This window comes from Heliconius melpomene, chromosome 21, assembly GCF_056956725.1.
Source record: "Heliconius melpomene rosina isolate 202511_hmr_F chromosome 21, ASM5695672v1, whole genome shotgun sequence".
Lineage (NCBI taxonomy): Eukaryota > Metazoa > Arthropoda > Insecta > Lepidoptera > Nymphalidae > Heliconius > Heliconius melpomene.
In genome coordinates, this window is record NC_140409.1 from 13,765,272 (window position 1) to 13,779,039 (window position 13,768).

Here is a 13,768-nt window from a genome sequence, read left to right on the forward strand (position 1 = left end):
AATAAAAGCATTCTATTTGACATTTCCAGGTGGAAGTTTTATTGAGCTTTCAGTTATTTTTTTCAGGTGTGTATTTTCTTAATTTTGACAGTGGTGTGTCCATACAAGCCGTCATGTCCATTTTTGACAGTATAATTAATTATTGGCGCAAAACAATTGACTTTTTGTTGACAGAACGAACGTTACTTGTTTTTGACTGTGGATGCGTTATGAATTGCAAGTTTTACTAATTGATATTGATGTGTGTACATATTTTCACACGTTTCCCACTTTTAATGCAAGAAGGAGCTTATTTTTTAAAAGCTTTTTTTTTATTTTGAGTCTAAAAGTAGAAGCATTGCGTGAACGTCTCGTTTTATCTAATAAAGCTACCACAACCGGGTGGAAATTGGACCCACCAGTTTGAATGATGCCGAGTTTGAATCATCTTTTCTACAAAAACATATTTTTATTTTACTTTTGGGGAAAACATATTAAATTTTGAACGTATCGGGAATTGAAAACTTGAAAACCTCTAAGCCAGTAACAAGCGTATAAGCATTCTGACGTAGTTTGACGAGAGCGTATGATTTAGTCAGAGCATTTAGACGGTTTTACAACAGGCGCGGGTTTAAATCCCCGTATATAATTTTTTTTTCTACTTTCCTTATTTGAAACAATCTTTATCTACATTTCAATCAACAATTTCATAATATCTCAAACTATTGAATTTCAATGAACTTTCGAATAGGCGAAGGGTTCAAGCAAGCTCGAGCTAGTTTCAAGCTTTAAATCTAGCCTGTGAATATAAAACTAGTCAAAAATGTCATATCCTGCCCGCCCACACCGTTTGATCTCGGTAAAGAGATTTCCATGTCGGCAACAGGCGGCCAATCAGTTTATGCAAACGGATATGGTTGCCGCAGTCGCCGCTCAATTACCATTTCCTTACTGTTTCGGAAACCTCGTAATTATCATCGGGGAAGGTTGTCTGGCTAACTTTGAACTGACTCAAAATTGACTTTTTATAATTTATATGAAAAGTTAAGTATGACATGGTGGAGTAGATTAGGGATTGTGTTTGTAGGCGATGGTCGTAAATTCAAGTCTTAGTCGTAGAAACGATTTCGGTTACTTAAATTGTTTAAAATTTTCATACCAATACGAACAACATACAAAAAAGTTTTCGAAATTTTTCTTTGTCTTTCCATCGCCATTAATAAACACTAAAACCGGCCAACGCGAGAAGGTCTCGCCTATGCAAGTGCCGTTGCAGCAAACAAAAAACATATATAACTACCATCAACACTAAATACATTTTTACTTGTTCATGTTGAATTGAGACGACTTATCACATCTCTTACACCACGAAATTAATTTTGTTCAAATCAATTTTCGCTTGACGTTTCTATTTAATTCTATATTTTTTAATACAATTTTCCCTGAATTCAGAGATTTTCAAGGTACACATATTTTCCTCATATAGCAGAGTAGGCAGAAGTAACATAGTGTTAAGACATTCTGCTTCCCACTGAATGAACTCTGGTAACAAGACGAAGCGCAGCGTTGAGTTGCGGAAAATTAAATAAATAATATATAGTGTCCTAACCCTTAGCTCTTTTCGCCTAAATATGTATATAAATCCCCTAAATATATAATAACAAAAAATAGTATTATTACTTATAATATTACTTAAAAACCTTTATTAAAACTTATGTATATTAATATGAAACTTATGTAGCGCTAATTTGTTATGACGCTACTTTTTGGAAGCGCTCTTGGCCGACTCTTGATAGTTATCAAAGCGGTTACTTTCTACTGAGTCTAAGTAAATTTTTGTTCATATTATGGCATTTTAGGCCATTTTAGCGCAGTGGGATAGTCTAATCGATGGATGTTAGTTCGATTACTACATAGGTGAATGATTATATTGTTTTAATTATTTTCATTTCTCCTCTCTGGTAAACAAAACGCGGCGTTGACATCCGCCACTTAACACGATGAATAGGAAATAGGACGGACGGAGTGTCTTAACACTAGGTTCCCGCTACCTAACCTACTTTGCAGGAAGAAACTGTACTGTTACAAGGAACGGTACCTCAATTTATTTATATTCCAACTACCAAAAGGTCTTAATATCGATTTAATGCTACAAATAGCAATCAATTAATTATTAATGCGAATATTGTACTAATGACGTCATTCGCTTAAGATCGATGAAAAGCTGTTACTGTGATAATTGAGAGGTTGTATCTTTAAATTTCACATTATAATTAAGTAAAAAGCAAATTTAAGATAAAGAACGGTGTTAAATTCCACCGCTTTACATATTATAATAGTTCTACATAGAGCGGAAAGTCAAGAACGGGTATTGAAAGCATTATTTTTTTACGCTTCATGCTGCAATCTGCTTATTGCATGGAAGCCGGAGATAACCTGGAAACCTAAAGTTAAGACACTTCCGTCCCCCCTTTTCAACGAATTCCGGAGGCATTGTCTGTTGAGTTACGAAACTTAACGCCGCGCCGGGGAATTTATAATATTTACCTAATTGAGCCCGTCGTGGCGCAGCAGCACAAGGGTGTGACTGTAACGTGACGTTTGTGGGTTCGGTCCCCACTCGAGGAATTGAAATATTTATTTACGTTTATATATCCATTTCTTCGCTCTGGTGTCAAGACAAAGAGCGGCGTTGGTTTCTGCCACTCAACACGCAATGCCTCCAGAATTCGGCAGAAAGTTGCGAACGGAGTGTCTTAACACTAGGTTCCCTCTGCCTTCCCTGCTGTGTGCGGGATACAGCGTGAAGCAGAAATATTTTATTTCTCCGGGGAATTGAACGCACAACCTCTTGCGTTTACAATCCCCCTTCGCCCCCTCGCTTGTGCCCCTCGTCGACGGCTGGTCTCAAGTATGTTCTTTATTTATGTATTATACATAATTTATATTAAATTTGTAGTTATGCACGATAAATTTAGCGCAGCTTTGAGGAAAGTTCGTGTGTAGTGAACTATTTTCATAATTACATATAGCTTTATTATCTCCCTTGTAAAATGTCAGCTCAATATTAGTGAATAAGTTTTTGTTAATTAAAATTGAAATTTAAATAGATTTTCAAAAAAGTGACTGAACTTAACACCGCGCTCTGTCAAAGCAACCCCGCTGAAACAGTTATAAAATATTTTTAAATGCAATAAGCGGGGTTGGAATCCACAAGTATCGCGTTCTTCTTCCAATCGCGCTAAAAAACGAAGTGTTTTGATAAGTGAATTAGATTCCCTTACGGAATGTGGGATACAGCGTGAAACTACTTTTTTTTAACTGTCTACTTATTATTCACTAGCGGACGCGCGCAGCTTCGCTTGCCTATTTAAGGGTGAATTCTAATAATCCATGAAACATGTGTCCAATGAAATATTTTTAAGTCCAAATTTCAAATTTTATAAAAATCGGTGGCGATTTAAAGATTTTTCCATCCAAACTTTGAACCCCTATTTCACCCCCTTAGGGTTAAAATTTTTCAAAATCCCTTCTTAGTGGATGTCCAGATTACGAAAGTAAACATCTGTCCAAATTTCACGTTTCTACGCACGGTTTCGGTTTCTACACTACGGCTGTGCGTGCGTCTTACCTCAGTCAGTGAGGACAAGTCCTTTTATATCCATACCTATATTATAAATTCGAAAGTAACTCTGTCTGTCTGTCTGTCTGTCTTTTACGCAATCAGGCCCAAACCGCTAATTTAATTGTGATAAAATACTCGTATAGAGACACATGAGGGTACCGGGATGAACATAGGATACTTTTTTTCTTATATTTCTAATATTGTCGATATATATTAATATATTAAAATAATTATTAATTTGACATGCAATTTATCCCGCCATGTTTAAAACAACCGCCGTTGCTAAGCAAAGATTTGCAAAGTTTGTTGTTAGAAAACGTCACCCAAAATGAGCTTGCTTAACGCATCTCTCTATTGAAAACTGAAAATAATTTCATAAATATTCGTATAGTTCAGCGGGCATAAGCGGGCGTAGCCGCGTTCGGGTCCACTAGTATATAGATAATTATTTTAACTTTTCATCTCCATAATGATCCTCATACTAAAATAAATATTCTTTTCTTTAATGATTTTCAGAATTTAAGCCCGCATTTAAAAGATTCGCTATGAAACTTTAATAAAGTCATTTCTATTTGTAGAACACAGTCAATATTAAGATAAAGTTAGGTCAGGCTTAAAAATTAATATGTTCCTAACTTAACTTACGCAAAAAATGTATAAGTTAACTTTTATTAATAGTAAGGAACCTGTTAACTTAGATACAATATTTACTTTTAGGAGGGTAAACAGAGGGGACGTATTGATACTTCGCGCAATTTTCGACACTGAATGTTGAAAATGAAAAGAGTGTTTGCGAAAATCTGCACTGCGCTTTGTCTACGTACCATATATACCTTCACGCTGTATCCCGCACACAGCAGGGTAGACAGAGGAAACCTAGTTTTAACACACTCCGTTCCCTACTTTCCGCCGAATTTTGTAAGCATTGCGTACTGCTGGTGGCGGATAAATGTAAATAAATATTTCGTTTCCTTGGATTGGGAATCGAATCCACAACCGTCGCGTTACAGTCACAACACTGTGCCGCTGCATCGCGACGACGGCCTAACGCCTTCGTACCACAGCGAAGAAATTAAAATATTTAATTCCTCCGAGTGGGAGTAGTACCTACTAAGGTCGCGTCTACATCTGCTGCTACGACGGCCTCTACAATATTAAGCACCGGCACAAAAAATATTTATTTTATAAAATAATTTTTTTCTTGTTACTAGTGACAAGTAATAAAATTATTCCAGGCAAAGCGCGGCGTTGAGTTCCGCCACTCAACACGCAACGCCTCCAAAACTCGGCGGAAAGCGTCTTAACACTAGGTTCCCTCAACTTAACCTGCTATGTGTGTGAAGCTGATTTATTATTATTTTTTTTTTAAATTAAAACAATTTTAATAACAAAGGAATCCGTTCGATAAGATAATTTTGAACATAATAAACAAAAGATATAAAATAAAGTAATTCATAAAATAACCATATCCACAATATGCACTTACCGGGTCAACCTTCTATCAGGATCCATCTCGATTTCTTTAATTTCACCCGTTCATATATAAAGTCTCTGGATACATCGCGACGAAAAGTGTTTAAACTACGTGCAATCAACAAGTAGTTGCCTAACAAAAAGTCGCGCGAGACGACTAAGTTAGATGAAAATTTTCATATACATAGTTTGAAAAAATTAAAATCTATTTTGAATTTAATTTTAAAAATTTAAAAGTTATTTTCAAAATCAAATTATTGGAAAATTTCCAAATTGCCGTCGTAACTGGCGACGCGACGTGGCTGCTGCCGTGGCGGTTGCAACAATAAATATGATCTGGGGGATGCGATGGGGCGACCGGGACGCGCGGGGAGCCACTGCACACGGCCTGCACCTAGCCTACTAATTAAAACAATAATATCGAAATACAACAACCTGTATATACTAATTTTCTACCAAACAAAGTTATTGATTGGGCACCTAACATAAATTTTGTTACAGGCGCTTATAATGATCTTTAAAAAATTGTACTTAAAAATTTTGTAGTGCTTTCAGTTGCTAGGTCTAGGTCACGCAGCCTCCCCCCGCTGCCTGCTTCTCCGGGATCGATGCGTGCTAAAATTACTGCGCAATTGAAAATTAATTTATCGTGGAGATGGTTACGAGACCACCGGAAACAGGATCTAGGGTTAAGTCATTCCAGCACTTGTGCAAAAGTTCCATTTTCTACCATGTTGCGTCAAATGATAACGGCAAAGGCTGTGTAAGAAGTAGGTCAAACGGACAGGGCGCGGGGCGCAGGCGCGAGGCGGCGTCGCGCGCATCCCTTTGTTCCGACAGCGCCGCGTTACGACACAGTAACCGGATTCCCCGACTGAAACCTCGAAGACTTCACTTCTCATGCTACCCGGTGAGTGCCGTTCGCCGTCCACGCACTGAACCTCCTTCCTCCCGCGATAGATCACTGGTTAGATGTTTCTTACTTACGATGTTGAATCGAATTAGCGGACTAGATTAGCGTTTAGGGCATGCATGCTTATCTATGTTTACGTCTTTGAGTGTTCGATCTGAGCCCGCAATATCCTCTCCCTCGAGCGTGAAAGTGTTTTATTACAGATGAGATGTTTGTAGGGAGTTAAGATGGTGTTGCTAAGCGTAGGAGCGGCATGAGGCGTCTCGAGATGCAAGGCAGGGAGGGCGTCGGGAAGGACGGCGTGATGTCCCGCAGCGAGTCCACGGTCAGCCGGTACACGCCGCACACACCGCTGGGCGCGCCGGACTCCGTCAGCGTCGACTCCAATCCCATGCCCACCATATACCGGTACGACCTCGTCGACCCCGCTCCCGCCCGAGAGAAGACGTGTCTCTGTAGTGCACGCGGTACACACGTCAATTATTAATTGATATCGATTGTACAGTCTGCCGTCATGTCCCGATCCTATAGATAAACCACTAAGCCCTTACGTCTTCTCCCGACGGAGAGCCAAGTATACCGCATCTCACAGCGATCGACGCATGCGAGTAGGCACCGAAGGCGACTTATCTTTTGCGAAATCGTTAAGTATATATAACAACCTTGGTCTGATCGATGGCGAATTGACTAAGCTAATACTATTGATGTTGCTTTAAGTATTATCGACAATCTGTTTCGATCCGGTCAGGGACGATATACGTTCTATTCAGCTTAAGATACAGCCGAATATGTAGTACGACGCTTGGCTTGCATCATCGCTACGGAGGACCTCCAGGTATGGTATCCACTCCCACTGTTGCTTCCTCACCGAGCCTCATATACTCAATCCTCCTCCTTGCTAAACACCGACTTTGCTTCACTTTTGTCGCTTGTATGTCAATCTTCATTAAAAGTAGCTTAGTTATGTAGTTGAGTAGTTAACATTTTAGTATTTTCTATAGTCGTAAAGTTCTGAGATTATTGCATTTTATCATTAAATTCGTTTACTTAGTTGGAACAGTTAGTTGTAATGAGATTTTATTATTAAGATCTTACTGTTGGGACTAATTTACGTATTGTATGTATGAAACCTGACTTGTGCTAAAGTAGTCATTGGAATTCTGAAGCTATTTATACTGTTATTGATCATGTATTATATTCCATGAAGTTAGACGTTGTTAATAGAATAGTGGTTTTTTTTAGTTTTATTTTAGAAACAAAGATGTTCAGCTTTCTTGATAGACAAAGGGAAGGGTATTATTGTATTTTCGTAACTTTGTCCCGAGTGTCGGAACTCAACGCCGCGCCTTGTCTATTTTATGAAGCAGGGAAATGTAGGGGGAAATAATTTATTTGTTTCCATTTCCCCGAGGGAGGGTTAAGATCCATAACTCTTACAGTCAACGAACCCACTGCGCCGGGATGGTCTTACCTTTAATTGTAGGTAGTTTAGATTATAATTTAGGCACTTTACATAACGTAGCTTAGGTATATTAGTAATATTAGTAATGTTGACATTTTACAGTTAACAAATAGATATATAGATGTTTAGTGTAGAAAATATAATGTAGAGTAGATTAAGTTCACAATATTTTAGTATAAATTAGTAGTTTATTTTTATTACGGTTTATGAAACGGAAAATTAAAAAGATGTTAGATATGGAAATTATATTGAAATTCATATCTATTCATTCATACACTAAATTAATGAGTTCTTAGTATAAAGCATTTGTAAATTTTCGAAGTCTATAAATACGATGCATATAAAATTTGACAGAATATATTAAAAATACAAAATCGCGCACGAACGGTTCCGTACTATAATCATCTATAAAAACCATAAAAATCATGAACGTTATATGAGAGCCCCCTTAAATATTTATTATATTCCGTCTTTTAGTATTTGTGTTTTCATTAGCAACAGAAATTATATTATCTGTGATAATTTCATTTATATCAATATCACAATTCATGAGTAAAGCATGAGGAGACAGACGGACAGCGGACTCTTAGTAATAAGGTCCCATTTCACCCTTTGGATATGCAACCTTAAAAATATTTACACTGTTAAAGAAATTGTATATAGTTTCCACAGATCTATAATAGTTACAATTTTAAATGTTTTTTTTCATTATTGATGGACTTGATTTTAACATTTTAACATTTACAAATAAGCGAAGTCATTTTGAAAACTCAATTTATGATAATTTAATTCTAAATTTAATATTGGATACTAATAATAATAACCTCATAGAAACTCAAAATAAGGCTATTATGGAAAGAAAAAAATATTAGTATGTCTGCGAATGCGAAATGTGGAGGTTCAATTCCCATTCGAGGTAATATTTTTTTTATTTCCCCGCTCTGGTAAAAAGACAAACCTCAACGTTGAATACTGTTATTCAGTCCGTAATCACTAGAAAATAGGGCGTACATAGAAAGCACGTCTTTCTTCTTCTTTTCTTAACACAAAGTTCCCTCTTAAAGCTAAAAAACTACACCATAATCCATACCGCGTATGGTATACCCAAAAACCACGTTCAGTTCATACCTTCGTTATTCACTTTTTATCGTTTTTGAGATATTGTATTTTCGTGGCGTAGCTTCAACAACACTACTAATTACTCCGATATATTTGTTACCCAGATGTCGTGCCCCAATCGCCTCTCTTGATTGTATGGACGAATTTAGTGCTAATTCCCAGCAAATGTTAGATCAAGGTAAGTCAGGCTTCTTTCGATATAAAAATAAACTACAAAATAAAAATAAAATACAAATCAAATATTTTACTAAAGACAACTTTGTACTTAACAAAACAAAAACTATAGTATTGCTTAGCTTGAGTTATAACAGCTTTTCATGTATAGTAGCAATTATTAATAATATATATTATATTAAAGTATATTTCAAATCGTGAAACTTTTGGATTTTGATTGTGTAAAACTGAACTGAACTGAACGAACAAACAGTTAATTTTATCCATACACCTAATATATTTAGAAAAGAAACTTAAATATCAAGTGTTACCAACAGCCGGCGAGATGAATATTTCAAAGCATATGTCTATATACATGGGAAACCATACAAGCATGCCGTCGTCAGTAACTCCTGGTCTCCGGTACAAAAATTTGGGAAAATCTGGTTTAAGAGTACCCAATATCGGTCTTGGCTTGTGGACGATGTTGAACGAGGACTGTGCAGAGGACATTATAATGACCGCTTTAGAAAACGGCATAAATCTATTTGATTTATCTGAGGCACATTGTGGTGAGTAGAGAAACATCAAAAATTATAAAATCGTTCCTATGAATATAGAAAATTAATATATTTTTAACAATTTTAGCCAGAGGTGAAGTGGAACTCGGTAGGATACTCAAAAAGAGAAACGTAAGACGTACTAGTGTTATTATAACAACAAAAATATATTGGAGCACAAAGTAAGTATATTTATTTTTAATTTGTATATTTTTTTTAAACTTGTCTTATAAGAAATATGTTGAAAGAATTTCCCTAGCCTCCTTCACTTGTAATTATTATATTAATAACATCCAAGATAGTATTCTAAAATAAAATTATCAGTACTATCAAATAATATAATAAAAACTAAAACAAATATAAAAAAATACATCGGAGAAATCCGACTATCACGAAGGTTTAATTAACCAAAGATCACACAAACTTAGAAGAAAAAGGATCAAGTAAACAAATCTAAATAGTAAGATATTAAATGAAGTGATAACTAACTTTAATGGTAATATTTAAACTCTTGTGAGCGACACAGTTATTAGAAACATATAACCACTTGCTACCGCTAGCTTTTACCATATCGCTGATAGCTCACAGATTGCTTTTTATAAATGTGTTTAACGCTTGTTTTTTAATGCTTTTGGCTTTTCTAGTACCTAATATGAAATCTCAATTTATTAGGTTTCCTCATGCTAACAGGTCGGATGAAAGGGGTTTGTCTAGGAAACATATTATTGAAAGTGTTAAAGCCTCTCTTCAGAGACTCCAAGTTGAATATATAGATGTTGTTTTGTTGCACAAAACCGATCCTGTTTGTCCTATGGAAGGTAAAGGTTATGAAACTCATAATTATTATTTGTCTAAATAGAATAGATTTTGTTGAATTTGCTATGTTTTTAACAGAGTTGGTAAGAGCGATGACGTTTGTGATCAACCAAGGATGGGTTATGTACTGGGGGACAGCACGCTGGTCACCTTCAGAGGTGAGGAATGATGTATTTTACTTTTCCACATGTAATACTTTGTTTTTTATCTGTTTTCTCACAACTACAACATATACATTAGTGAGCGATCAGGAAATGGAAGAAGGAAGAATACAAATCCATGATTTTTCTATTAAGAGAAAACATTCTGAAAGTTCAAAATGTCTTATAACAATAACTTGAACATTAAGTACGCTATTTTATAGTAAAAATAAACCGAAACAATTGAAGCCATATAGACATCCGTCTCACGCCGGCAAATTGTCAATTCACAGCTGACCGTATCCGCTCGCCCATATACTTGAGTCTCCTATAGAAGTGTGCCCTCCCATAGATCGCTGTCTTAGAGTATCCAGGAAAAAATATTGCGAACGTCCTATTTTTAAATTTTAAAGTTAATAAATATTAAATTAGACTTTTTTAGTTCAACGAATAGATGTAGATAGTAATAAAATAATAAATAATTTGTTCTTCAACCTAAATTCATATAAATTTGATAAAAAAATATCAACTTTTTATAATAGACATTCTGTATACTAATCTAAACTTCAACCACTGCCATCATCAATACATATTCTTATGTATGTACATATGACTGAATGAATAACTCCGTCCGTCTCCAATTTTCTTTCTAAATATTTACACTAGCTTCCCACCCATGGCTTCACCCGCGTGGTGACTCCTGATAACTATGACCGTAGTTACAGTGGGCTATATCGAAACGATTAACGTGATGTAATAGATTTTGGCCTATTCGATTAATGATATTTCATCTAACACAAAAAAAATTCCAATTCAAACCAATTGTTTCTGGGATTTGTGATTTCAATTTCAAAATTTATATTAAGTTTAGATATATGTAGGCATCGATCGTAAAATATATGAAAATATAATTTGTAGATAATGGACGCATACACAAACTGCAGACAGTTCAATTGCATCACGCCTATTGTGGAGCAAACAGAGTATCACATGTTCTGTAGAGAGAAACCAGAACTGTACATGCCCGAGTTATATCACAAGATAGGTGTTGGTAAGTCATTTCTACTAAATGTTTTAGAGGTCACGCGCTTTACTTTCTGCCAAGGAGTTTATTATTTAATTTAATTATATTAGCCTTAACAAAAAAAAAAAAACAAAATGTCCAAAGGATGTTATCATAAGAGGTGCTTAAAGAAAACCCTTAAAGTTCAACGAATAATTTATACGAAAATTTTATTTTATTGCATATTTTTGATCAAATTAATAAATTTAAAGCATGCCCAAAATATTTGACAGTTGGTACGGGCGTGCGACCTATCTATCATAGGTGGTATTACTTGTTCATAGGCGTCATGTGTCTGATCCCAGGGATGATGGCTTGGTCCGCGATCACTACTGGCAAAGGGCTTGGACGTGAGGAGATTACTGGTCTATTCGCTAAGTCGCGGTTCAATAGGAAATATAGCACATTTAGCTGGTGTGAAGAAGATTTGGCTGTTGCGGATGTGAGTGAGGTAGGCTGCTTGTTGAAAAGTGTATTTATTATCGCACAAAAATAACATGTTTCTTTATCAAATTATGTAACAGATATATTATACAAAAAAAAAAATAGAGATTAGTAGAACAAGATTTGTAATTAACAACGCGATTGTACTCTCTAGATGAGAATTTCTGGAAGTAAAGAACAAGTTGCAGGGGAAGAGCCTCGCACTTATGGCGATAAACTACGCGATCTCGCCAATCTTGCCACAACAATGAGTAAGTTATAAGTTACCAAAAATAAATCACAAGATAACATTGAAAATTTTATCATGTTAATAATAATTTTACCTGTTCCATTAAATAGATTGTTCGATGAGCCAACTGGCTGTTGCCTGGTGCCTTAAAAATGAATCTGTAAACTGCTTGCTGCTCGGCGCGGCGAGTGTGGAACAATTCAAAGAAAATATTCATGCGTTGCAGGTAAAACAAAACCACTGTATTAAATTTTAACAAAACAAAACCACTGTATTTTAAGAATTGAATAAATATACTATATAAAATAATTGGTAGATTGTGCCACAACTCACACCATCAGTTATGGTGGAAATAGAGAGACTGTTGTCTAACAAGCCGCAAAGACCACCCATGGTGTCAACTCTGGCGATGCGCAACCAACAGAACAGCAACACAGTGCGGGTAGACATGACGTGAGTATGCCGTATTAAACTGTGTTATGCCTTAATTAACTTGAACTAGGTCATTGATTGCCTATATTTATACCCTAGACCCCTAATTGGTCTAAATTTGAGAATTTTATTTTAAAATAGGCCGAAGGTCTGAACGGCAATATGAATTTTACTTGATCATTTGTTAATGGAAATCTATTTTTGAAAGAGCTTTAAATTTCTAAAGCTGGGGCTGGGGCTATTTTCGTCTTCTTCTCTAGTCTGATGCGGCTTAAATATCTATATTGCTAGATTTGTTTTCTATTTCAAAACTTTTTCTGGTATATGAAGTTGTTATATTGAGTAAAAAAGTCTGTCTCGACTGGTAGAGTTGATTACACGTACAATTGCATTATAAAGCGAGTGACAAATCACTTTATCAAATTACAATGGTATAATGAGCTATGTAATTAATAGTATCATAATTTATATAGTTTATATTTCGTAGTGAATTAGCACAAGCTTGTGACTGTAAACGCCAGGTTGTGGATTCGATTCCCATTCGAGGAAATGAATTATTTAATATTTTCATTTCTTTTTCTTTAGTGCCGAGGCAAAGCGCAGCGTTGAGTCCGGCCACTCAGTACGCAACGCCTCAGAACTCGGCAGTTTTAATGGGAACGGAGTGTCTTAACTAGGTTCGAAGGCTTTCTTCTGCCTACCCTGCTATGAGCGGGATGCAGCGTGAAGTTTAGTAAATAGAGTAGTATTATAAGCTAAGCTTAGAAGTAGTATTACAAGGTAATAGATTTATATATCAATAGTGGGGCGTCCACATCGGCCGCCGGATCTCCAAAGCCTGAGGAAGCTGAGGGCGACGCGACGACCCCCGCCAAGGAAACAGGGCGGGGTTTTTGTGAGATACAGTGACCGTGGTGGCGCGGAAGCACTGAGTCTGCTTCCAAATCTAGTAAGTCCAAGGTAAGTTCGGTTCCGTATTATATCTCTCTCCTATTTTCCCTTATTTTTTTTCTCAAAACAAATTTTAGATATATAATTAGTCATATCTATCTCTGATAGATGGATTCGTATCTTAATATCCGTTATAAATTTATTAAGAAATAATTTTACTTAACCTACCTTTGTTAAAAAAAATAATTTACTTATTGTTCAAGCTGTAGGTTATGATTTTTTTGTTTCTATTATAATTTATATGTAATATTCGTTTACATTTAAAACACTTGTCTACAGGAATCAGTTAAGGATAGTAAGCCCAAATTCTTCCTAAATAATGCCGGTGAAGTGATAAGACGTGTCGGTGAGTGCTATAAATAATTTAACAAAATAAAAATAAACCATATACTATATTTTGATTTCCAGT

At 35.8% G+C, this 13,768-nt stretch overlaps 2 protein-coding genes across 19 annotated transcripts in view; one reads left to right on the forward strand and one right to left on the reverse strand.

Annotated features, from left to right (window-relative positions):
• LOC146527356 (uncharacterized) overlaps window positions 1-5,540 on the reverse strand; it is a 63,444-nt gene extending 57,904 nt beyond the window's left edge. For both annotated transcript variants that reach the window (XM_085206550.1, XM_085206549.1), the window contains exon 1: window positions 5,091-5,540. In XM_085206550.1, the coding sequence (XP_085062676.1) occupies window positions 5,091-5,116 (26 nt within the window). In that variant the 5' untranslated portion in view covers window positions 5,117-5,540. The remainder of the gene's footprint in view (window positions 1-5,090) is intronic.
• The window catches only part of Hk (potassium voltage-gated channel subfamily A regulatory beta subunit hyperkinetic), a 35,489-nt gene that overhangs the window by 18,704 nt on the left and 3,017 nt on the right, over window positions 1-13,768 (forward strand). For 3 of the 17 annotated variants that reach the window (XM_085206556.1, XM_085206557.1, XM_085206558.1), the window contains exons 4-15: window positions 8,676-8,749; window positions 9,063-9,296; window positions 9,373-9,466; window positions 9,957-10,102; window positions 10,179-10,258; window positions 11,159-11,291; window positions 11,588-11,754; window positions 11,902-11,998; window positions 12,087-12,202; window positions 12,293-12,429; window positions 13,212-13,368; window positions 13,639-13,705. In XM_085206556.1, the coding sequence (XP_085062682.1) occupies window positions 8,676-8,749; window positions 9,063-9,296; window positions 9,373-9,466; window positions 9,957-10,102; window positions 10,179-10,258; window positions 11,159-11,291; window positions 11,588-11,754; window positions 11,902-11,998; window positions 12,087-12,202; window positions 12,293-12,429; window positions 13,212-13,317 (1,384 nt within the window). In that variant the 3' untranslated portion in view covers window positions 13,318-13,368; window positions 13,639-13,705. The other 14 variants (XM_085206560.1, XM_085206561.1, XM_085206562.1 and 11 more) reach the window with 12 other exon arrangements.